At 46.3% G+C, this 24,258-nt stretch overlaps 2 protein-coding genes across 4 annotated transcripts in view; one reads left to right on the forward strand and one right to left on the reverse strand.

Moving 5' to 3' along the window:
- The window catches only part of Fank1 (fibronectin type III and ankyrin repeat domains 1), a 129,123-nt gene extending 111,620 nt beyond the window's left edge, over positions 1-17,503 (reverse strand). Inside the window, exon 1 of one of the 3 annotated variants that reach the window (XM_008845989.2) lies at positions 17,465-17,503. In XM_008845989.2, the coding sequence (XP_008844211.1) occupies positions 17,465-17,477 (13 nt within the window). In that variant the 5' untranslated portion in view covers positions 17,478-17,503. Of the gene's footprint in view, positions 1-17,213 lie in introns of all 3 variants that reach the window. The other 2 variants (XM_029569818.1, XM_008845990.2) reach the window with 2 other exon arrangements.
- A 267-nt stretch (positions 17,504-17,770) lies between these two features.
- Dhx32 (DEAH-box helicase 32 (putative)) overlaps positions 17,771-24,258 on the forward strand; it is a 56,436-nt gene continuing 49,948 nt past the window's right edge. Inside the window, exon 1 of the mRNA XM_008845992.2 lies at positions 17,771-17,808. The gene's annotated coding sequence lies outside the window, so the exon portion shown is untranslated. The remainder of the gene's footprint in view (positions 17,809-24,258) is intronic.

Here is a 24,258-nt window from a genome sequence, read left to right on the forward strand (position 1 = left end):
CTTCTTTGAGCCTGATGCAGGACAGAAAGGCAGGGAAGGCTAGAGGGCGTGGAGAGAGAGCAGTTAGGCATCTGACCAAAAGCCAGAAGCTTTAACACAGCTGATAAAATTTTCTTTAAGCCTGATGCAGGACAGAAAGGCAGGGAAGGCTAGAGGGCGTGGAGAGAGAAGCAGTTAGGCATCTGACCAAAAGCCAGAAGCTTTAACACAGCTGATAAAATCAAAGTGCCTTCAGCGATAGAGCTTACTTTCCTAAAGGCATCTAAAGGCAAGGGTGCTAAAAACAGACTGTACTGAGGGTCTGTCCTAGGTGGCTTTCTATTGATGTGACAAAAACACTGACCCAAACCAACAAGGGGAAGAAACGGGTTTGTTTTTAAATTTTATTTATTATTTTCATGTGTATGCGTGTATTGCCTGCATGTAAATAAGTGCACCCGTGTCGTGCAATGCCTACGGAAGACAGAAAGGGTTTATTTTACCTTCTCCCAGATGACAGTCCATCACTTAGGGAAGTTGGGGCAGGAACCTGGAGGCAGGAGCTGAAGCCCAGACCATGGAGGATCAACGTTTAATAGCTTGCTCTTGTAGCCCGTGCTCAGCCTGCTTTCTTATACAATACAGGTTCACCTGCCTAGGTTCACCGCCCACAGGGGGCTGGGTCCTCTCACATCACTCAACAATCAAGAAAATGCCCCACAGACATGGCCACAGGCCAATCCAATGGAAGTGATTCCCCAATTGAGGCTCCCTCAGCCCAGGTGTGTCAAGTTGACACTAAGGTTTCCAGCACAATTGACCCCTTGTCAACTTGACACACAAACATCACTATTAAACCACAACTTTTGCATTTCTTGTACCCAAGATATGCCAATATTACAATATGAAAAAGTACAACTTTGAATTTTTAGGACTGTGGGGTTTTCAAACACTTAAAAAGCTCAATGTCTCTTAAAAGTCCCTTAGCTGTGGGTTCTTGTAAAATGCAAAACAAGTTATATATGGTGTTATTTCAAAAGGGGAGAACTAAGTGCACCTAAGGAAAACCAAAGTCCAGCAATGTCGCTCATTGTTGGGCATCTGGGACTCACTCACTATCTTCTGGGCTCCAAAGGGCTCAGGCAGCTTCACTTCTCTGGCTCTGCCATTCACAGCACATGCAGCTCATCTCATAGGCTCAGGCTGGCCCCACTCCACAGCTGCCACTGCCCTTGGTGGTCGTTCCACAGCCCTGGCATCTCCAACATGCTGAGGTATCCATTAAAATTGAGGCTGCACCTTCACCAATGGCCTCTCCTGGCCTCTCGGGTTGCCAACCCTTAGATTCTCTTCATGAGCCCTTCAATCCTGGGGTCTTCACCCCAGCTGAGGCTGCACCTCCAACCAGTGGCCTCTCCTGCCATCTTACAGTGCCAAGCCTCAGCTGCTCGCCATGATCTCTTCAGGCCTTCAAAACCAGTACCATGTAGGAGACTCTCATGCATTACCAAGTCCTGCTTCCAGCTGTGATGGAGCCTTAGGCCTCCTCTGGACCACAGCTCCTGTGTGCAGACCCTGAGGAAACACTTCCCAGGAGATTTCACCTCGGCGATGCCAGTCTCTATTAACCGCAGCTGATTTTTCAGCCCCAGCAACCAGCATCAGTTGTCCCAGCAAAGCACAGGCTTCACTTCAGTGGTGCTGGGCTCTTCTTAATCACAGCTAATTCTTAAGCTCTGACCAGAAACCAGATTCTCAATTCAAACTATGGCACAAACAGCCCTGATAGCCTTTGCTTCCCTTGAAGCATCACAAACCAGACTGTGATTAAAGAAACTGAGTTTGCGGAGGTTACCACAAATTGTCAGGGTAATACGGAGGTGATGCAGAACTTGAAAATACCTACGAATTGCAGGAGGGATATGCGCATGTCTGGACTGCAGTGCACCACTATTTGTTGTTTGATTGTTTCCAGTCTAGCCTCTCATTTGTTTTACAACATGCTAAAGTTGAAGAGCACAGGCAGCAGTACATGTGACTGGCCTATAAACATGCACGTCAGCGGGCTCCATGCAGGGCCCTCCTCCCCCAGGAAGCCGCAGAGCAGCCGCATGGTTCTTAAACTCATTTCAGCATTCTGATACACAAATGCACCTGTTCTTGGATTTCCCTTTGAAGTGGTTGCAACATCTTACTGGTTAGTTCAATAATAAGTTAAATATTAACATATTAATTGTTTCTATCTGCATAATACCCATCATTTGACCAATTTCTGAAATATTTTCCTTTAACTGGTTAAGTCATATCCATGTACAAGTTAATTCCTTCTCCCTCATGAGGCCTGTGAGGCAACAGTTTGACCAGTCTTTTGGGATTCTTGGCAGAAACACAGGATTGTTAGCCAGACATTGGCATTAAAGCCAGTTTAGCACATCACTGACTGACCTCGGGTGTGGGGAAACTTGATCTACCAGTCCACCCAACGTTCCCTGAGCTTTGCCAACTGTTGTCTCCTTCCTGGCTTCTTCAGAGACTGAGGTGGGCTCTCTGAGAACAGTTCTCTCGGTGAAGCCAGCCCTGAGCTAACAGATCTCACTTCAACAGCAAGAAAACCTTGAGGGAAGGGAAAGGACATTCTCCAACTGGGAGTCTGGAGGATCCCAACGCTCCATCAGGGTCACTGCGGGGAGAAAATTCTTTCTTGGGGCGGGGGTGGGGGGTGACAGGATAAGGAAGATCTTTTTTCTAAGATTTATTTTTATTTTTAATTATGTGTGTATGCACATATCTGTGTGAGTGCAGTGTAACTGGAGGCCGGAAGGGAGTGTCAGATCCCTTGGAACTGGACTCTTAGGGGTGTGGGCCACATGATGTGGGTGCTGGGAATCGAACCTGGGTCCTCTGTAAGAGTTGTACATGGTCTTAATCACTGAGCCATCTCTCCAGCCCTGGATGGGGAGGATCTTAGACACCAAATCCTTTGAGGCTCTTCAAAGCTCAGACCTGATTAAAAACTCCTCTTTCACATTTAATTTTTTTCTACTAGGAAGAATTTAGTTTTTATCTTCAATAATGAAAATATAGTTAAACACTGGTTTGGGGCTGGGGATGCAGCTCAAGCGCATCGCATGCTAGGCATGAATCAGGCCTTGAGAGAGAAGAGTGAAAGACAAAGAGCCAGGTGAGCACTGCTGTGGGCAGTCTTTCCTTCCCAGTCACCGTGGTTTTCTCTTGCATCTTCTGCCCACATTTTCAGGTTTTCCACTTATTAATTCAACTAATATTTTGGTGCCTGCCACTCAGGTGCATCGTGAGTAGGGTGCAATCAGGCAGACTCGGCTCCTGGCCTGGTGGTGCTTACAGTCCAGCGGAGGGTGGAAATGGAAATGACAACCCACGACTACTACGACCCAAAGAATGAAAGAAAAGCATAAACGATGTTGAAGTGCAGCTTTGGACAGTGAAGAACTAATGCAAATCTAGATGGGGCACTTTACATATGCGAGCTGAACGCCATCAGTCGATTCACTTAGGGTTTTGGGGGGGTTGGGATGGGTTAGGTTTGGAACAGGATCTCCCTGTAGCCCCAGCTAACCTGGAACTCACTATGTATCTATGTAGACCAGGCTGGCCTTGATCTCACAGAGATGCACCTGCCTGTGCCTCCCGAGTGCTGGAATTAAAGGTGTGCTCCATGCCCAGCTAAGGTTTTTTTTTAACATGGGGAGGGAAAATGGGGCTGACAGCATCTGTGTCCACAGTATCAAAAGTTGAGAAGTGACAGTGCAAAGTCGAGAGATGTAGGGATTCCCATGAAACCGCTGCCCTGTGAAGGACAGGTCTGCCTCTTCTATTACAATGTCCTCTGTTCTCCAGCTTCCTGTCACTGAGCTCATCAGTTTGGATCTATGTTCTTTTCTCTTCTGAACCTTGTTTCTAACAAGCATTTGGGTATAGCATGCACGGTCATCACAGGCCAGGCCCAATTTGCAGGCACTGTGCACACAGCTCATTCTATCCACAGGGACCCTGTCAGGTGGGTCTCACCATACCTACCCCCCGATTTGAGTGAAACAGGGACTGGCATTTGGAGAGCCAGGCTTCAAGGTTCATACCCATCCTTGCCTTGCCAACTTGTTAGCATCATTGCAATATTGTTCTTAATGTTATCTAAAATTACCACAAAGTAAACAGATGCTAGTTGAAAGTGGCAAAGAAAGTTTCAGTAGAAACAGCTTTGGCAAGCCAGCCTGGCTCACCCTTAAGCTGTCTGTAATCAAATGACCATCTTGACTAGCAAGGAAAGCTGGAGGGGCGTGGGGCCTCTGGACAGTTTCATGAGCATGCCTGTCTCTTGGCAGGCCACTACCACCAAAGGACTGAGTTTAAGTGTCAGGCAGAGTGCAACAATAGACATGGAAGTGCATAATTGGAAAAGGGTAGAGAATCTGGTGTAGCACTAGAACCATCTGTCTGTGCCAGTAAGCAGAGACTCAGAACACCAAGGATCAGAAACTACACAGGTCCCCAAGGGCCTCATCTGTTGTATCCTTTTCAGGAAATACCAACAACCACAAAATTGTAACTAGGCTCACTATTAATGGGGGTGATATACAATTCATTAAGTTTTGCTGTTTCTGGAAGTTTAGGGGTCTGGGGGGATGGGATGTCAGTATGTAGCTGGCCTCTAGCGGTCTGGGCTTACAGGCATGTATCACTTTTCTTAAAGCTCTTAGATGTGTTTAAGAAGTTCTAAATGTGCGATCTAGCTGTACTAGGTTGTCAACTTGACACACCTGAAGTGGAACCCCAACTGAAGCATCACCTTTGTCAAACAGGCCTGCGGCCGTGTCTGTGAGGCATTTTCTTAATTGCGAATTGATGTGGGAGGGTCGAGTCCGTTGTGGATGGAGCCACCCTGGACAGGTGTTCCTAGGTTATAAGAAGAAATCAGGGCTGAGCTCAGGCCAGAGAGGAGCAAGCCAGTAAGGAGCATCACTTCATGGTCCGCACATCCGTTCCTGCCTCCAGGTTCCTGCCCTGGTTTTCCTCAAGGATGAACTGTGATTGGGATGTAGAAGCCAAATAAAACCTTTCTCCCCATGCTGTGCTTGGTCATCATTTTATCAAAGCAATAGAAACCAAACTAGGGCACTAGCATTGGTTCATACGGAAGGTCAGCAGCATATTTGATAGATTAAAGGTGTTAGGCAAGAGCTAGTGACTAACCAGGGTGTTTAATTAGGGCTTTTCACCACATCAATTTAAGTTTCAAAAAAGACTACAAAAGCAGTAACTTCAAGCTGCCAATGATTATATGTAATATTGGGGCAAGAGACCATTCATACCAGAAAAAAAGATGACGTGGTAGTGTCGGTGCGTAAGAGAAAAAAGGAGCGCAGGGCGTAGTGGTGCAGACCTTTAATCCTAGCACTTGGGAGGCAGAGGCAGGTGGATCTCTGTGAGTTCAAGGCCAGCCTGGCAGCCTGGTCTACATAGCAAGTTCCAGGCCAGCTGGGGCTACAGGGAGACCTCATCTCAAAAAGACCAAAAAACTAAAAGAAACAAGAAAGGAAATAAGGCAGCTACTGACCCCCAAGATAAGGGACAAGGGTAAAACTCTACAGTCCATTTTTCATTGGAAAAGTTAAGTCAAAGATTGGTGCAGGTGTTAGTCCTTCAAATGGCAGAGCAAACAGGTTTATCTTCTCTGCAAATGACTGACCGTGACTAAGTCAACACTAAACGAAGGTCGCTACACAGCCGGCAGCCAGGTCTTCGGTCTCTACATGTCAATGATGTGACTATGGCATTTGGGCTCAAAACAAATGAAAGATTTTCATAAACAGAATGTGACAGCACTGTGCATGGAGAGAAAGTGCTCAATGCCACATTTCTTGTCCGTGAATTGCTGGGACATAGATGCCTTTGGGTGCAGCGTCTCCTCTCATACAGAGAACCTGCCATGGAAGGTACTGGAGGGAAAAGAAGGCAAACAGAGGCACCAGCAGAACAAGAACCTAGTCCTAATTCTGACAGGGAGTCCAAACGAGAAGGGGGGTTATAACAGAGCTCAAAGACATTGGAATTATCTTGCCAGCAAAATAGTAAAGATCCAGATAACCTACTGTGTTCAAGAGGCTGTGGGAAGAGGAATTCATACATGTCGCTGCTGAAAGTAACAACTGGTGTAACCCCTGGATGATTGTTAGGGTTGGATGCTCAGTGTCCCTCCAAGCCCCATATGTTAAAGGCCTGGTCCCCTGCAAGCTGGTGGAATGTTGGGGGCTGGGGGCTGGAGAAGAGTCTTAGGTCACTTGAGGAGTACCTATGAGGGACACTATGAGACCACAGTCCCTCCTTCCTCTTTGGTTCCTGGCCATGAAGTTAGCAGTTTGCTTCCTCATATACTTCCTGCCATGACCATCAGGTGCCCCCAACAGAGACTCAAAGCAATGGTTCTGCCTCATCCTAGACTAGAACCTCTGAAGCCAAACAAAGGAAACCACTTTCTTAACTGTCTCAGGTGCTTGTGATACTGATGGGAGGCTGGTTACAACAAGAATGATGTAACAAAGACAAAAACTACACTTGAACCATCCCCTCATTTAGACTCTTCCTCTGTGGATACACTTGCACAAATACAAAATATCAGATTCACAAAGTGACTCACTGAAACTCTTTTTAAATAAAATAGCTGCACTGGTCTCCCATTGCTATTAACAAATGACCATAAACACAGCTGCTTAAAACAACACAGGCTTTTTAAAAAATATTTTTTTACGTTTTCATATGAGTCTATTGCTTGTATGTAGACAGGTGCACCCATGGAGGTCAGAAGAGGGTGTAGGATCTCCTGGAATTGGAGTTACAGATGGCTGTTAGCCACTATGTGGGTGCTGGGATTCAAACCCAGGTCCTCTGGAAGAATAATCAGTGTGCCTAACCTCTGAATCATCTCTCCAGCCCCATAATGTATTTTAATGTATTTTTCAAATTGTGTGTGTGTGTGTCTGTGCATGTGAGTGCATGGCCAAGGCTAGAATAATGCATTGGATCCTCCAGGCCGATGAGAGCTGCCGGGCATGAGCACTGGGAACCAAAAAAAATCCCAAATAGGCCTTGGTGAGTTTCAAGCCAATGGCTGGCTCCTGTGAGCTCTAGGACCTCCCACTTCCAACTTTCTCCTTATCTGGAAGCCTCCCACACTTTCTGGCTCCAGACTCCTATATGACACTAACCTGTTTTCCCTCCCCCTTATAAGGACACTTGTAGTTCATTACATTGAGTCCTCTTGGATACAGGCTGAGTTCTCCATCTGACCATCCTTAACCACAAAGCCTCTTTGCATATGGGCTAACACATGTACAGATTCAGGGGTGTGCTATAGATGGCTTCAGCTATCAGCTTGACACACTTGGGGAGAAGAAATCTCAACTGGAGAATTGCCTCTGCTAGAATGGCCTATGGACCTGCCTGTGAGGCATCTTCTTGATTGCTGAGTGACAAGGGTGGACCCAGTCACTGTGGGTGGTGCCACCCCTGGGCAGGTAGGCCTAGGTTGTAGAAAAAATCAGGTTGAGCACAGGCCACGGGAGCAAGTAAGCAGTGTCCTCTGTGGTCAAAGCCTCAGCTGCTGCCTCCAGATTCCTGCTCTGCTTATGCTCCTGCCTTGGCCTCCCTCGATGATGGACTGTAAACTGTAAGCCAAATAAACCCTTTCCTCCCCAAGTGTTTTATTACAGCAGTAGAGAGGCTAACTAGGTCGGGGGTTAGGATGTGTGTATTTTTTACTCAATAGCAAACAAGGAATGAGGCTCCATCAGTAGTGCACTGATTAAAGATAAACTCCTATAATAGAATACAATAGTTATTTTAACAGTGAGAAAACTCATTGTGAACTACAGAGAAAGGTCTCCAAAACATGCTCACTGACAAGAGCCAGGCACAGGACGAACGGAGCGAGCATGCAGCCTACCTTATCCCTAATATTGAAACCCTCTGTGGGTAGAAGGCGGCAGCGGCGGTTGCTGATAGGAAGGAGCTGGGCCAGAGCCTCACACAGACTTTCACTACATGCTCCTTTAGAGTTTCTGCTTTTTGAATCTTGTAACTGTAGTACTTAAGTAAAAAGCGAGGAAATGTTGGGGCTGGAGAGATGGCTCAGTGGTTAAGAGCACTGGCTTCTCTTGCAGAGGACCCAGGTTTGATTCCCAGTACCCACATGGTGGCTGACCGTCTGTAACTCCAGTTCCAGGGGATCTCACACCCTCTTCTGTCTTTGATTGGCACTGCACGACACAGATAGATGTACACTTACATGCAGGCAGTACACTCATACACATAAAATAATAATAAAAATTATTTTTTAAAGTGAGGCAATGTCTGGAAAGAGTAAAAAGAAGTCAAAATGTAAAAGATGGAAGAGATCTATGTGGGCACCAGCTTTGTCTTGCAACAAGAGGTACAAGGTGGGGCTAGGGCTGCAGCTCATGGTGGAGCACTCACTAGCTTTCAAGAGGTCTGATGGCTAGCAGCTCTGAGACACACACACACACACACACACACACACAAACTACAAAATCATAGCAGATTCCATAGCAGATTCTCTAACCCTAACCCTAACCCTAACCCTAACCCTAACCCTAACCAATCACTATAAAATATAGTGGCTCACCCCAGCAAACATTCACCGTCTCACAAGTGTTGTGGGCAGATAACCAAAAGGAAACGTGGGGGAATGACTCGAGTGGGCACTTCATGTGAGAACGCAAGTAGCCGATGAAGGTGTACGTGGAAGTTCAGAGCATTCGTCAGTGAGGAGACCACGATGAAACATGTCTGCTCTGAGGAGGGAAAACAGGCCACAGGGTTGGGAACTCTGGACCTCCTGGGCCTGCTGGTACGGCACCTTGCTGCTGCACTAGAAGTAACTACTAGGGCACATGACCAGGCAGAGGGTGCCACACAGCAGGGCCTTCCTTCTACAGCTGGGTGCACGCCAACTGAAATGCACAGCTGTGCCTGAGGGTCTACACCGCAACGTTATTTGGAGTTGCCACAGACTGTAAAGAATGTAAGCGCTCGTCATGAACAGTAAGTAATAAAAGTTGAGGTTCACAGGATGGAAAGGTGAAGTAGAAGCTAAAGAGGCTGGAGGTGTGGCCAGGGTGTGGCCAGGGTGTGGCTGGTTGTGGGTGGGTATGGCTGGAGGTGTGGCCGGGGTTTGGCTTTCTGTGGGGCACTGGTGAAAGACCCTGTGGGTTCTACTATCTGAAGAACAGCAAATAAACAAAACCCAAGAAGCTAAAGGAAAAAAAAAAAAAGACACGATATATCATGGTTTAAATCAAGTTGAAAAGGGATGAAATCAGTTCATTGTCCTATAAATCCAAGAGCTGTTACCCTGGTGGGGCAGGTCATTTGAGATAAAGGAATGTGCTAACATTTGTAAGCTGAGTGGTCATAGAGGTGTGCTCATTCTCCAAATTTTCATTAAACGGTATTCTTTTTTTAATATTTTATTATTTTTATTGTATTGCCTGCGCGTAGGTAAGTACACCTGTGTTGTGAAATGCCGTCGGAGGACAGAAGAGGCTGTCAGATCCCCTAGAACTGGAGTTACAGACAGTTGTTAGCTGCTGTGTGGGTGCTGGGATTCGAGACCAGGTCTTCTGCAAGAACAACCAGTGCTCTTAACTGCTGAGCCATCTCTCCAGCCCTAAACAGTATTCTTCAAATCTGTGAATGGACGTTCATCAATATGCTTCAATTTAAAACTAAGAGCCAGCAGTGGTGGATGATCCCAAGAAAACAGCCTTCCAGGCCTCTGGGACCCTGCTCATATGAATTGACAGCAATGGTGACATCGTGCACGAGACCCACACAAACTCAATCAGACAAAGCCCAGCATAGAACTGGGGAAATGGGCAGCAGGCCCCAACCCTAGGTGAGGAACTATTGGCAGCTGATCACTGCTGGGTGAGGGAGAGTTGGTCTTCTTTTGGGGAGAGATACTAGATAGGCTGACCAGGCTCCAGTGGAGGAACTCACACTAAGGGACATCTGGGGACACAGACTTGACTTGATAGGCCTTAGCATATATGACAGAATGTATGAGGTCTGATGGGGGGGCTGTGAAAGGCTGGGGATAGAATATGATTAAGATGTATGAAATACACAAAAATTCAATAAAAATATATATTGTAAAAAAATTTAAATCTAAAAGAAATAACAGTAAAAGTAAATACTGACTGCTTAGGGAAAAGTAATATATCAGGGAGCAAAACTTTTCCCAATGTGGGCCAATTAGTTCTCCAGAGAACTAAAGCACTTTCACAATCCAGCCAGCTCATTTCTCGCTGACAAAACCTGCAAGGTCATTTTATTTTATCGTCTGCTTTTTGCAGTTCTGGGACAGAATTCAGGACCTCCTATCAGGAAGGCAAGTGTTCTACCTCTGAGCTACATCACCAGTCTATAAGATCATTTTTGAGACTAAAATTCTGTGATTGAATTTTTCCTCCCTTGACTATGTTCACACTCACTAACATGACTGAAGGGATTCACTAGAGTCAGAAAAGTGAAGATCTTGAGCTGGGGATGTAGCTTAGTTGATAGAGTGTTTGCGCTGCATGAAGCCCTGGGTGCTACCCAGCACTGCATAATGCCCATACCTACATCCTAGCACCGAGGAGCCGGAAGCAGGCGGATCAGAAGTTCAAGGTCATCCTTAGATACACAGAGACTTCAAGGCCAGGTAGATAGACATGAGACCCTGTCTCCAAAAAAATAAAGTCCCAAGGAAATTTACCATGGGAGAGCTGGGCACATAGGTTAATCATAGCATGTTGGAGAAACAAACAAAGGTATTCATAGCATATACTAAGGAGACAAATTAACACCGACTCAGGTCAGAGACGGTTAGCAGATGTACAGTTTCTAAAAAATGGTGGCACCCAGGAGAGATCTTTTTCCAAAGATTTAATGTTATGTGTATGAGTGTTTTGCCTGTACATATGTAAGTGCACCCGTGTCATACAGTGCCCATGGAAGCCAGGAAAGGGTGATGGATCCCCTGGAACTGAAGTTAAGGATGGTTCATAGCTGCCCATGTGGGTCCTGAGAACAGAACCTAGGTCCTCTGCAAGAGCAGACAGGGCTCTTAACCACTGAGCCATCTCTCCAGCGCCCCTGGTTTTAAAGGACAAACAAGCAGACGGATGGACAGAGCACATCCCAGGAAAGGCCAGGAAGATGAGATGAGTATAGTGTTCCTGACAACCGGTAAGGGGTCAGAGACACAGCTAAAAGAGCTGGTGCTGGGTCCTGAGGAGAGTGTCATCCTCCTTTCAGCGTTTTGTGAGAAGAGTCCCTGAGCAGGTCCAGGGTCCCACGGACCCGACTTTCCAGCCAGCCCTGTGAACACACACACTACTCAGTGGGCGTTGTTTACCAATGAGTTCCTTCACCTCAATTTACTGAGTCATCAAGGCCTTCCTTGGTCTATGCTGGAAAGCACAAGCCCCTCCTTGAATCTGGTTGGCTGCTTCGAAGGAGACAAGTTGTAACAGTACTTCCCTTGCCCAGAAAGACCAAGGAAAGCCAAGTTAGCAGAAGCAGACGCCGTCTGGGCTGAGCTGGTAGACCTGAGCTCCCGGGACACAGCTGCGACCAACCAGCCTTCTGTCCCTTTCTGTGGCTGGCTGGGCATCACAGGTTAGGACTGCAATGACTTTGCGTATGTTGGTAAGGATTTTAAAATAGGACTGTTTTAAGATATTACTTTGAAATGGTTTTAAAACAAGTTTTTACTTTGATTTATATAAGCATTTATTTCTTAATAAGATTTGAATTATAGCCCAATTGAAATAATATTGTTTAGGGACTAAGACTACTTGAGAAACAAATTATTACACAGATTTGTTAAATGACTACTGGGCTCAAGTAAGAATTGACTTTTAAATCCCCACTCGCTCTCCAGATAATTACTGAGCAAGTACTTCTTGGTAATGCAAAGATTTTGTCAGGGTCCTAAAAACAAGATTACTTAGTTCCTTAATCATACCAGATAAAACTAACTAGACTCTTAAAACATCCATTTAATTTAGAAAAGAAAATAGAACACTATACTTGTAATCGAGCTGACATTTATAAGCACCTAACTTATATGAAGTTTGCTCGAGAGGGACTTCAAGTTTCCTTCCAGCACAACCTCTTCTGCTGTGGAGTAAAGCAGCTTTCTATTTTAAGCCCATCCCCCTTGAGGAAAGAAAACTAGGCACTCGGTGGTAAACAGCAATGCCATCCATTCAATAGATGTTTGTTTAGGGCACCTGGGACGAAACGATAACGAAAGAAGACAGGGCCCTGCCCTCGTCCATCACACTACCTGGTGGAGGAAGTACCTGTTCTAATGAACAAAATAATTACAAACTGTGACTGTTGCTATGAAGGAAAAAGCAGACAGGAATGGCTTCAGACAGGCAGCACTGCCTCCTTCGCCAAGTTTGGGAAAAACCGGAAAAGGAGGCGATGCCTAAGCAATGACTGCAGGATAGGAAAGCTCAGACCCACTCAGAGGGAGCAGAACCCTGGCCAGGCCTTAGCGAGGTCCAGTGTGCCTGAGGAAGGGAACAAGCATTGTATGTCGAAGAGCCGAATGCTATGTGTGCGTTGAGCATTGGTGGTTCGGTGACAGAATTCTCATCTACCAAACTGTGATGTGTGAAGGCGCAGCGTGACTATAGTAACTTTGGAGGGCTTTTGAGCAGGGGAGGAACTGCAGAGCTCAACAGGGCCTACAGTGGTGGTTAAGTGAGATGGTACTGAAGCCGGCAGGGAAGGGAGGAAGGAGCACATGTGGAGCACACCTGGGAGATTAGTAACAGGGTGTGTGCCAGGGGAGGAGTGGGAAGAAGAGTCCAAGGGTGACTGGGAAGACCGGGCAGGCTTGTGGATGTCACTCCAGTAGCGTGTGATGCCCCAGTCCCTCAGTCACCACAGCTATTTACATCTGTTTGGAGTTTTGTGGTTTGTTCTGTTGAGACAGGGTTACAGGTATCCTTGGCTGACCTTGAGTCACTATGTGACCTTGAGTTTCTGATTCTCTTGCTTCTGTCTCTGGAGTTCTGAGATTATAGTCCTCTGTCACACACCTGGCTTTTGTAGTCTGGCTTACTTCAGGCCAAGTTGTGTATGTATGTGTGTATGAAAAGAAATTATATATATGCATATAAAATATATATGATCATATAGATTTTTTCATGTAAAAAAAATATATATATGCTAGATAAATGACACACCCTGTGTCACCAACCTGACACAAAATCAGAACACTATACTTGTAATTGACTCGAGGAGTTAGGGTTTGGGAGCTGAGGGGGATGGGGGGCTTATCTTGATGCTGTGCTTGATAAATATATTGTTTCTTATTATTTTTAAATTATGTATATGTGTGTGTCTGTGTGTGGGTTTATACACGTGAGTCCAGTGCATCAGTTACAGGTGGCTGTGAGCTGTCTGACATGGGTGCTGGGAATTGAACTCAGTCCTCTGAAAGAGCAGCACGTGCTCTTAACGACTGAGCCATCTCTCAAGTCTGATATATTCAGTTTCTGCATTTCATAAATACATACAATTTTCAGTCAAATTGTGTTTCCTTGGGTTTGCCTGTTCCCAGTGTGCTTGTTCAGATTTGGGACAAGCCCTGCCCCCAACCATAACTGGTACAGGTATTAGAGAAGAGATAAATACTTTTGGACTTAAGTATTTTCTAAAAAGATATACATATACCTGGCCAGACATGGTGGTGCATGCATTTAATCCCAGTACTCAGGAGACTGAGGCAGGCAGATCTCTGAGTTTGAGGTCAGCCTGGTCTACACAGTGATTTTTTAAAAATATCTAAAAAAAAGATATATATGTATATTTCCCATGTTATTTCATATATGGGTTACCTTTCTAACACTGAAGTTGGCTTAGGAAGAAAATAATAAAAGAGATGAATGTGTAAGCCAAGAGCCCAAGCCACCCTGCGCAAGGCACGGCTGTGAGCTCATCTAATTGGCCCTTTCCCTGGGAATCATTTCTTGGCTCATTGACTGACTATTACTCTGTAAAATAGCAGAAGCCTGCCTGCCAGCCTTTGCTTAGTTCCAGAGGATAAGCCAGCTGTGGGGTCTGATGGGTTGGTGCTTAATGAGATTTTAATGAAGTAGGTTAACAAAGGTCATTCCTACAAGTAATAGAAAGTTAAGAGTGTGGAGGCAGAATGGGCCTGACTGACTGCAGGGTCACTTTGAGCACTTTGGAAATGTTGAGAGCAGATAGTTAATCCCTAAAAGTAATTAAGAAGGCTTCGTCCTCTTAATCACTTTACTGATGCTACATAAAACTACTCTTGTAAATGTCATTTGGAATCCCTCAGTAACAAAAGGAGCTATGTAGGCTGGGTGTGGTAGCACCCAACTTTGATTCTAGCACTGTGGAGGCAGAAGCAGGAGGATGTCTGTGAGTTCAAGGCCAGCCTGGTCTACATAGTGAGTTCCAGGCCAGCCAGGGTTACATAGTGAGCCCTAGTTTTTTTTGTTGTTATTGTTGTTTTTTTAAATGTATATTTTGTCACGTGTATTTGTGATGTGCATGCATGTGTGTTTATATATAGACGCACGTGTGGGTGCAAGAGCACGCATGTGCTGGTAGATGCCCAACGCTGATGCTGGGAATCTTCCTCAGTCCGTTTTTTGTTGTTGTTGTTGTTGTTTTTGTCTTTTTTGAGACAGGGTCTCCCTGTAGCCCCAGCTGGCCTGGAACTCACTATGTAGACCAGGCTGACCTTGAACTCACAGAGATCCACCTGCCTCTGCATCCCAAGTGCTGGGATTAAAGGCATGTGTCACCATGCCTGGGTCCCAGTCTTTCAACCTCATCTTTGAGACTGGTCTCTCAGTCTAACCCAGAGCTTGCCCACAAGCTAGCCGGCTTGCTCTGGGGATTGCCTTCCTAGGCTGGAATTACAGGCCAGCTGCCAAACCTATGCAGCATTTACACAGGTTCTGGGAATCTGAACTCAGTTCCTCAGGTTTGCAAGGCAAGCATTTTAATCCCCAAGCCACCTCCCCAGCCCTGGATGTAATAAATTTCTTATTCAGCTTTATGAAGTCTTCCCCATCTGACTCCTGTAGATCTTCTTGGGTTCATCTATTTTCTTTCTGCTCAAACAACTTTTTGCCCTCTCTTGTTAACTACAACTTTATTAATCTTCCTCCTCTGAACCTTGAACACCTGCAGCCCTCAGGTTGAGGGCCTATGTGCTAGGGAATTCTTCCATGGGAACTGGGAACGGAACTTGGGTCCTCTGGAAGAACAGTAAGTGTTCCTAACCCATGAGCCATTTCTTGAGCCCCTCCAGTGAGTTTTAAATATAAATAAAGGACACATATAAATCTTACCAACCCAAGCAACTATAACTCATAATTTACAGGCTTTCTGTCCAGCAAATAAGTGAAAAGAAAGGAAAAAAAGTCTTTAAAACTTTCTTGTTGTAAAGACATGCTCTTTTCTTTGGAGACAGGGTATCCCTGGAGCCCCATTTGACCTGGAATTTGATATGTAGACTAGACTGGCCTCAACATCAGGGAGATCTGCTTTTGCCTCCAGGTGCTGGGATTAAAGGCGTTTTTCACCACACCAGGCTCAGAGACCTTTTTTTAAATGCAGGCATTTCCTCCTAGAAACTTTATTTCTGAAATTATACAAGAAAAGAAAACTTGGTTTTTTAGTGTCAAACTGGATCCTAGAAAAGTATAAGATTTTTCAAGTCTGCATGTAAAACAGTGTGCTTATTTTAAGAACAAAGGGGGCAATAAAAATAGTCTAAGTAGGGAAGAGGAGCCAGGACAAAGACCCTGGAAAGGTCGAGGAAAAGCAACCAAAAAGCAAAAAAAAGAGCGTTCTAGCACCTGTCAGATACTGCACAGCTTTGGCCATACGTCAAAAACAATGCTGTAATCCCAGCACTTTCTGAATGCTGACACATGAGAAGATTGCCACAGTTCAGGAGGCCGAGTCAGGACGATTGCATTCAGGTTAGCCTGGGCTATGCAGTGAGTTTGAGACCAGCAAAGGGGCTACAAAGATGACTCAACAATCAGGAGCACTGGAGGACCTTGCAGAGGACCCAGATTCAGTTCCCAGCATGCACTTGGTAGCTCACAATCATCCTTAACTCCATTTCCAGGAGGATCTGACACATAAAATAACAAATAAAAATAATAAAATCAAAGATAAACAGAATTGGGGAGATGGCTCTGTGGATAAAGTGCTTGCAAAAAGTATGAGGGCGGGGCTGGAGAGATGGCTCAGAGGTTAGGAGCACTGGCTGCTCTTGCAGAGGACCCAGGATGCATTCCCAGCATCTTCATGGAGGTTAAAAACCACCTGTAACTCCAGTTCCAGGGAATCCCACAACTACTTCTGACCTCCTCAGGCACTGCACGACACAGGTGCACTTACACTCATGCAGGCAATACACACATACACATAAGATAAAAATAAAATACTTTTTAAAAAAGTATGTGGGGCAGGGTGTGGTGGGGCACGCCTTTAATCCCAGCACTTGGGAGGCAGAGGCAGGTGGATCTTTGTGAGTTCTAGGCCTGCCTGGTCTACATAGTGAGTTCCAGGACAGCTGGGGGCTACAAGGAGACCCTGTCTCAAAAAGACAAAAAAAAAAAGTATGTGAGGCTGGAGAGATGAATCAATGGTTAAGAGTACTGGTTGCTCTTGTGGAAGACCTGGGTTTGATTTCCAGCACCCACATGGTAGCTAACAACCCTTGATAAACTCCATTTCCAGGTGATCTGACGCCCTCTTCTGGCCTGCACACACATGGTGCACTTACATACATGCAGGCAAAGCTCTCATGCACATAAAATAAAAATAAATAAAATTTCAAATATGAGAACCAGTGTTTAATGCCTACAAGCCCTGTAAAGAGCCAGTCACAGTGGCTGCAACTGTACCCCCCAGATCTCTGGGGTTCAAGCCTAGCCTTCTCGGAGACAGCACCAGAGGAAAGACACCTGACGTTGACCTCCAGCACGCACATGAACGCGTACACACTTGCACACGCAGCTGCCCGCGTGTGCATGTGTGAGAACACGTGCAGACACACACAGACAAGGAACAAAACCCGGAAACCTTTTTTGCACGTTACAGACCCTGTCACAAACCTCTATGGTTGGAGAGAGGATAATTGACCACACGTTGCTGGGAAGGTTGGGGGAGGCGGGCTGTCCGGAGACCCAGTCTTGCTGCACCATCAGGATGAAGGAACAAACTACCTACTGGGCGGAAGGAAGGAGTGGCGACTACCGTGCTCAGTGGGGTCCCGGGAAGGGTTCGGCGCCTGCACGCGTACAGCGCGCTCCCCCGGCCCCCAGGCTCCCAGAGGCCGCGGGTTCGAGACCCGCCCGCCGCTTACTGCGGGGCTCCATGGTGCGCTGCTCCCGGCTGAGCCCGGTCCGCGTTGCCCTCTAACGCCTCTCCACCAGCAGGCGTCGCTCGGGTTGCCCTGACAACCGGGGACGGGGCGAGGCGGGACCCGGCGGACGGCGAGAGGGAGGGACCAAAACGCCGCGAGCGAACGCGGGCAGGCAGGGTGGCGGGCGGTGCTGGGCGGAGGACCGCGGCCTGGTCGGGCGGCCGAACGTCCCCGAGACCCCGCGGGACCCGCCGCGAGCTCCGCCGAGTGCCGGGACTGCGCGAGCGGCTGGGGCCCCCGAGTGCCGGGACGGCGCGAGCGGCTGGTCCCCGCGGCCGCTGCAGGTAACGGTGGGGCGCCCGCGGAGGAGGCCGCGCACCTGTTGCGGCCGGGTGGGGAGCCTGCGAGGCCTGGGCCCGAGACCCCGCCGAGCCCCCGACAAGCCAGGGGAGGGGCTGCCCGGCTGTGCCTGGGGGACCCGGCGTTTGCACCGCAGCCAGGGCGGGGTCCCCTGTATCCCGTGTCGGCCCAGGTCAGTGCCCGCATGACCCCGGGACACCCCCGGTGAGGACGCTCCCTGCTCCAGCTAGAAGACCCGGCCTTTGCACTGCAACACCCCCTTCCCCCAGGGTGGGTTCCCCTGCAGCGGGGCATCGCCCCAGGTCGGGGCTTGGATGACCCCAGTGAGGCCGCCCCCTTGCCCAGCAGTGCAGCCCCCGGGGTGAGGTCGCTACCCGGTGTGGACCAGGTCAGGGACGGGCCCCATGACCCCAAAACGGCAGGGTGAGGGCGCAGGATCTGGAATTTGCACCTAAACGCCAGGATGGGTCCTTGGCACCCTGCGTGGGCTCAGGTCAGAGCCTGGATGACCCTGAGACACCCCCAGTGGGACACTCCTGCTCGGCCTGGAGGGTCGGCTTTGCCCTGCAGCCCCCGGGTGGGGCGGGGCCTTAGGGGTGGGACTCAGGTGCAGACCGGCTCCTGCCGGGTAGGAGGGCCGAGCCCGGCTCCCGAAGCTCTGCTCTGTCATTCCGAATATCAAGTGTCAGGCCGTGGGCTCCGCGTGGGATCTTTGCTGTTGGCTTAGTTGTTGAGGCGAGTGTGCTGCAGCCCTCCCGGCTTTTGGTAGTTTCTGAGTCAGCCCCGCATGCTTTGTAGCCAAACTTTGTAGAGATCCTGAAGAAATGGAACCCGATTCTCCACAGTAGCCTTTTAATAGCTCTGGTTTTGCTGTTTTAAGGTGTGAGAATCACAGGGGACCGGTATGTTGTAAAAATTTCAAACCACTCGAGTGTCATGGGTTAAGGGGGGGAAAAAGCCGGAAGGAGGAAAGAAAAACGGAGAAGAGACAAGGAAGTGGATAAGAAAGTGCTGAGGGCTGGGAATTGTGGATTGATTGAGCGCTAGAGCCTGGAGATCAAAGGCCCTCTATCCTTTCCCACCACCTGCCCTAGACAGCAATAGCGGGAAATGGAAGGCCCAGCCCTTTGGGGGTCAGATAAGTGATTACTCATCTGAACTGATGCAGAGATTTCCAACCCGTAGATGACAAGGACACTGGGGAGAATGACTTCTCCCTTAGAAAAATCATTCAAAGCTTAGTTGAACCCTAGAACCATCTATTCAGTGGTGGAAAGGGACATTTATTATATTGTGCCAAATTAGGCTTCCCTCCTGGGATACATGAGGACATTTTTTCGAATGACTTGTCAAAACAAGGAGCTTTATGAGAGGGTGTTGACAAGAGGTGTGATTGATGTAAAACTCATACAGCTAAAGTATAGAAGTAATAAATTAAGGTTGGAAAGTAAACGCTTCATGAGACCCTACTTGTTCCTGCGAATCAGAGGGGGAGGGGGCAGAAAGCAAGATTCTGGGTGCTTCTAGAAACAGTGTTTCCCCAAATCTAGTTTTCATAAATGAAATCAGGACATGGTGCTCTCATCCAAGATACAGGTATGCCCATCAGTAATACAATAAAAAAATGCCACGATAGTGACTTTAAAGAAAATTTTGGCATCACTGATACAAAAAAAAGGAGGGAAAGTTAGCTTTTGCAAGCAGTAAAAAACTACATTTGGTGGTTTGTTTGTTTGGTTTTGGTCTTTTTGAGATAGGGTCTCCCTGTAGCCCCACCTGGCCTGGAATTCCCTATGTAGACCAGGCTGGCCTTGATCTCACATAGATCTGTCTGCCTCTGTCTCCTGAGTGCTGGGACTAAAGACAATTGCTATTACGCCCAACACCATTTGTATTTTTTTTTTGAAAAAGAAGAAAAGTATTACAGATCTCCACACTAAGATAATAAAGACTAAAATCCACACACAGATCTTAAGGTTGGAAAATAGGGTTATGAATTGGTGATGTACCTTGTAGTGATTTAAAAGAATTACAGTGCTTGAAGTTGACATTGATGAACTCTTATTTAGTACATAAAGGCAACTGTGAGATGCAACATTAGATTTTCGGGGCTGTCCTGCCAATGCAAGAAAAGACTGGATGGGGGGCTGGAGAGATGGCTCAGTGGTTAAAAGCACTGGCTGCTCTTACAGAGGACCTGGGTTCAATTCCCAGCACCCACATGGCAGCTGACAACCCTCCCTAACTCCAGTTCCAGGGAATCCAACACCTTCTCACCTCTATGGGCATTGCATGACTTACACTTACATACACAGGCAATACACTCATACACATAAAATAAAAATAAATACATTTTATAAAAAAAGAAACTGGATGGGACTGAAGAGATGTTCAGCACCTACATAGTAGCTAACAACAGTTCATAACTCCAGTTCCAGGGGGCCCAACCTCTTTTCTGGTCTCTGCAGGCATTGCACACACATGGTACACTTATATACAGGCAGGTAAAACACTCATACACAGAAAATAAAAATAAATAAATCCATGAAAAAGACTGGTGCAAGGGAGAGGCTGTGTCCGTTTCTCCTTTCCCTCTATCACCTAGCATAATGCACTTCTAGATACGTGGAAAGAGCGTTAGAGAAATTACTTCCCATGTGGGGTTATGCTTTACTATTGGAGAAAATGCCACAGGTCAGAACACTGTTAATGGATTGGAGGTTGGAAACCCGTGATGAAGATTTTCTTGTCACTTTGGAGATGTGTCTACTGTGATGTCTACTTCCATATATGTTATTGGTGGTCAAAAGAAAAATGAAAAGGTACCGTGTATTTCTTTGTTTGGGTTGGGAATTTTTGTTCCAAGTTTCCAAGTTCTTGTGCTGTGGGAATAGTTAAATTGCTGTTTATCAGCTGCTGTGGCACTGAATGTGGCAAACCAAAGCCTGTCAGCAGAGTATAACAAAGCAGCCAAGAAGAGACTGTAGCTTTTCTTTTTCTTACATCTCCTGGCCTAAAAGTAGCAAGAATTCAAAGTTTTGTTTTGTTTTGTTTTTGTCTTTTCCAGACAGGGTCTCCCTGTAGCCCCAGCTGTCCTGGAACTCACTATGTAGACCAGGCTGGCCATGAATCAAAGTATTTTTGAAGTGTTGGTAATACCTAGTATTGTACCCAGGGTCTCACACATTTAGGCAAGCACTCTACCACTGAGGTGTAGTCCCAGACCAGCATACTGTGTTTGGTTTGTTTTGATCTTTTAAATTGTTTAGACTTTGAATCTTTTTTTAAAAAATATTTTATTATTTTTATTTTATGTGTATGCATGTATTGCCTGCATGTAGGTAAGTGCACCCATGTTGTGCAGTGCCCGCGGAGGACAGAAGAAGCTGTCAGATCCCCTGGAACTGGAGTTATGGACAGTTGTTAGCTGCCATGTGGGTGCTGGGAATCGAACCTGGGTCCTCTGCAAGAACAGCCAGTGTTCTTAACTGACGAGCCATCTCTCCAGCCCCCTAGACTTTGAATCTTGAATTCCTGATACACATGATTGTTACCTGGGAAGTGTCATCTTCTTACGTCCCTGTCCTTGTCCCCACCAAAGCCCTGTATTTTTTCTTGGAGCTGATGTGCAGATACCTGAGAATACTTACTCTTCAGTCATATTATTCAGCAGAGTTTGCTTAGGGATAGATTTGAAGACTGTTGTTTTCATATTGTCTTTCTTTCTGTTGACCTTGATAAAGTGTACAGTAGATTATCATCATTTTTTTATCTTTGAAATGTATCTTTTGTGGTTTTTAATGCATTTATTTTATAGGTGTGACTTTATTGTTAGAATAAGAATATTTGGGGTTTGTGTTTATTTTTAATTTTTTAAATTTTTTAATATTTTTAAATTTTATTATTATTTATTTTTAATCCTTTTGAAACAGTGTCTCCCTGTAGTCTCAGCTGGCCTGGAACTCACTGTGTAGACCAGGCTGACCTTGAACTCCCAGAGATCCGCCTGCCTCTGCCTCCCGAGTTCTGGAATTAAAGGCATGTGCTGCCACACCCCGGCTTCTGTGTTTATTTTTTAATGAATTTGTGTTTACTGGAGTATGGAAAATTATGCTTTATAGTAAAGAAGTAATAAATAAAGATGAAAGAAAAGTAAATTGAAGTAACAAAAAAGAATTCAAAGTAAAAGCAACTCTAATAGGAAGTTAACTTTATTTAATACAAATAACACAGCCAAAACGAGAGCCTTGAATGTGAGAGTTCTATCTAGTGCCCCTACTCTGATAACTTGGAGAAAGTTTTCATTTTTGCTTTGGGGAATTTTTATTTTATTTATATTTTTTTAAAACCATATTTAGGATACTTTTTTGTGTCTGGTGCTTTCTAGATACATTAAGGAGCTCAGTCAGTGGTAGGATACCATCAGAGTCCCACGTGCACCTTTGCGTAGTCCCCAGAACCTGTTACAGACAGTGTGTCTCTTCCCACTCCTCCCGGTGTAGTCCTGCTACAGGATCTGGCGACTTTTCCTCCCTCTCTCCAAGTCCTCCCTGATTGGACTCACGCCCAGTGCCCTCTGCTAGAGGCACTATCTAATCTGGCACTTAGCTCTAGCTCTCGGGAGCACCCCGGCCCCCAGCCTCTTAGATAAACCCTGATGTGGGTTTATCTCCATTCTTTTCAGTGCTGACTGTGGTGTATCGCCTGGTCACTTAACTAGGATGATGATGGAGCAGACAGCTTTTAGTCTTAAAAGTATTATTAATCTTCATTTCTAGTTAGGAGCGGTTGTTTGATGATTAATAACTTGCAGTGGTTGTCCAACAGTCTGTTGAGAATCAGAATAAATTAAGTATAGTTATAAGGACTAAGGATATAACTCAGTAGAGTGCATGAAACCCCCTGGAGTTCAACCCTCAGCACACACTGAATATAGTAGCACATACCTATAATCTCAGTGCTGGGGAAAGGCAGGAGGAACAGAAGTTCAAGGTCATCTTTGGCTACATAGTGAGTTCAAGCCCAGCCTGGGATACATGAGACCCTGTAAAAAGAAATAATAATAATGTGATAATAGATATGAATGCTGATATATGTTGCAACCAACTTTTTTGGCTTTTATTTTTTTTAAATTTTAATGCTTTATTTTTATTTTATGTGTATGATTGTTATGCCTACATGTGTGTAAGTGTACCCATCTTGGGCAGTGCCTGTGGAGGACAGAAAAGGGCATCAAATCCTCTGGAACTGGAGTCATGGACAGTTGTTAGCCACCATGTGGGTACTAGGATTCGAACCTGGGTCTTCTACAAGAACATCAAGTATTTAACTGGTGAACCATCTCTCCAGCCCCATTTTTGGTCTTTTTGAGACAGGATCTCTTTGTTGCCCCAGCTGTCCTGGCACTTGCTATATAGACCAGGTTGGCCTCAATCTCACAGAGATCTGCCTGCCTCTGTCTCCTGAGTGCTGGGATGAGTGTTCGACCGAAAGGTATGCACCACCACACCTGGCTCGCAAAGAATTTTTTTGGGGGGGGTGTCTTTTTTTGAAGCAGCATCTCCCTGTAGCCCCAGCTGGCCTGAAACCCGCTACATAGGCCAGGCTGGCCTTGAACTCAAAGAGCTCCTCCTGCCTCTGCCTCCCAAGTGCTGGGATTAAAAGAACTTTTTAAATGTAAAGAGTATCATTGGCACAGAGCAAACATTTATTGAACAGTCATAGTGTGTTAGCCTCTGCACTGCTTTTCATAAATGGTGACAAGGAAATCCCCAGATGGGTGTGGGGGGGGCTTCCTCATTACGGAATAACTTGGGCAAAAAACAAAGGCAACAGACAGCTGCTGTGGGCAGTTGAGGGTGGCTGAATCTTGTACAGACGTGTAGAGGAGACTGGGAAGAAGTGAAGTGGAGCGGTGATAGGGAGAAGACACAGGGAGCCTAAGGACTGTAGCTTTTTATTTAAGGATAATAAAGATTTCGGTGAGCAATATGATCAATTTTGCATTTGAAAAGGATCAAAGATTGGTGGAAAGTTAAAATTAGACAAAAATTATATGCGAGGATTTTTTGTTTAGAGTGCACAAATTAGTTGCGACAAAGGTGGTCATGGTGGTGGTGGGGTGGTGGTGATAGTGATGGGGTGGTGATGATGGTGATGGGGTGGTGATGATGGTGATGGGAGATGGTGATGGGGGTAGGGGTGGTCATGGTGGTGGGGGTGGTGGCAATGGTAATCATGGTAGTGGTGGTGATCGTGATGGTGGTGGTAATGGTGTCATGGGGAACAGGGAGCCACCAGAAGGAGTAGGAACTGGCAGGTCTTGACATGGTGAAGAAGGGGAAACTGGAGATGCCTCCCAGTATCTGATGGGTAGGGTGGGCTCTTCTTCTTTTTGTCAGTCTGGAACACAAAAGAAGGAAGCCTCCCTCCCC

The sequence above is a fragment of the Nannospalax galili genome, unplaced genomic scaffold, assembly GCF_000622305.1.
Source record: "Nannospalax galili isolate Female #2095 unplaced genomic scaffold, S.galili_v1.0 scaffold362, whole genome shotgun sequence".
Classification (NCBI taxonomy): Eukaryota; Metazoa; Chordata; class Mammalia; order Rodentia; family Spalacidae; genus Nannospalax; species Nannospalax galili.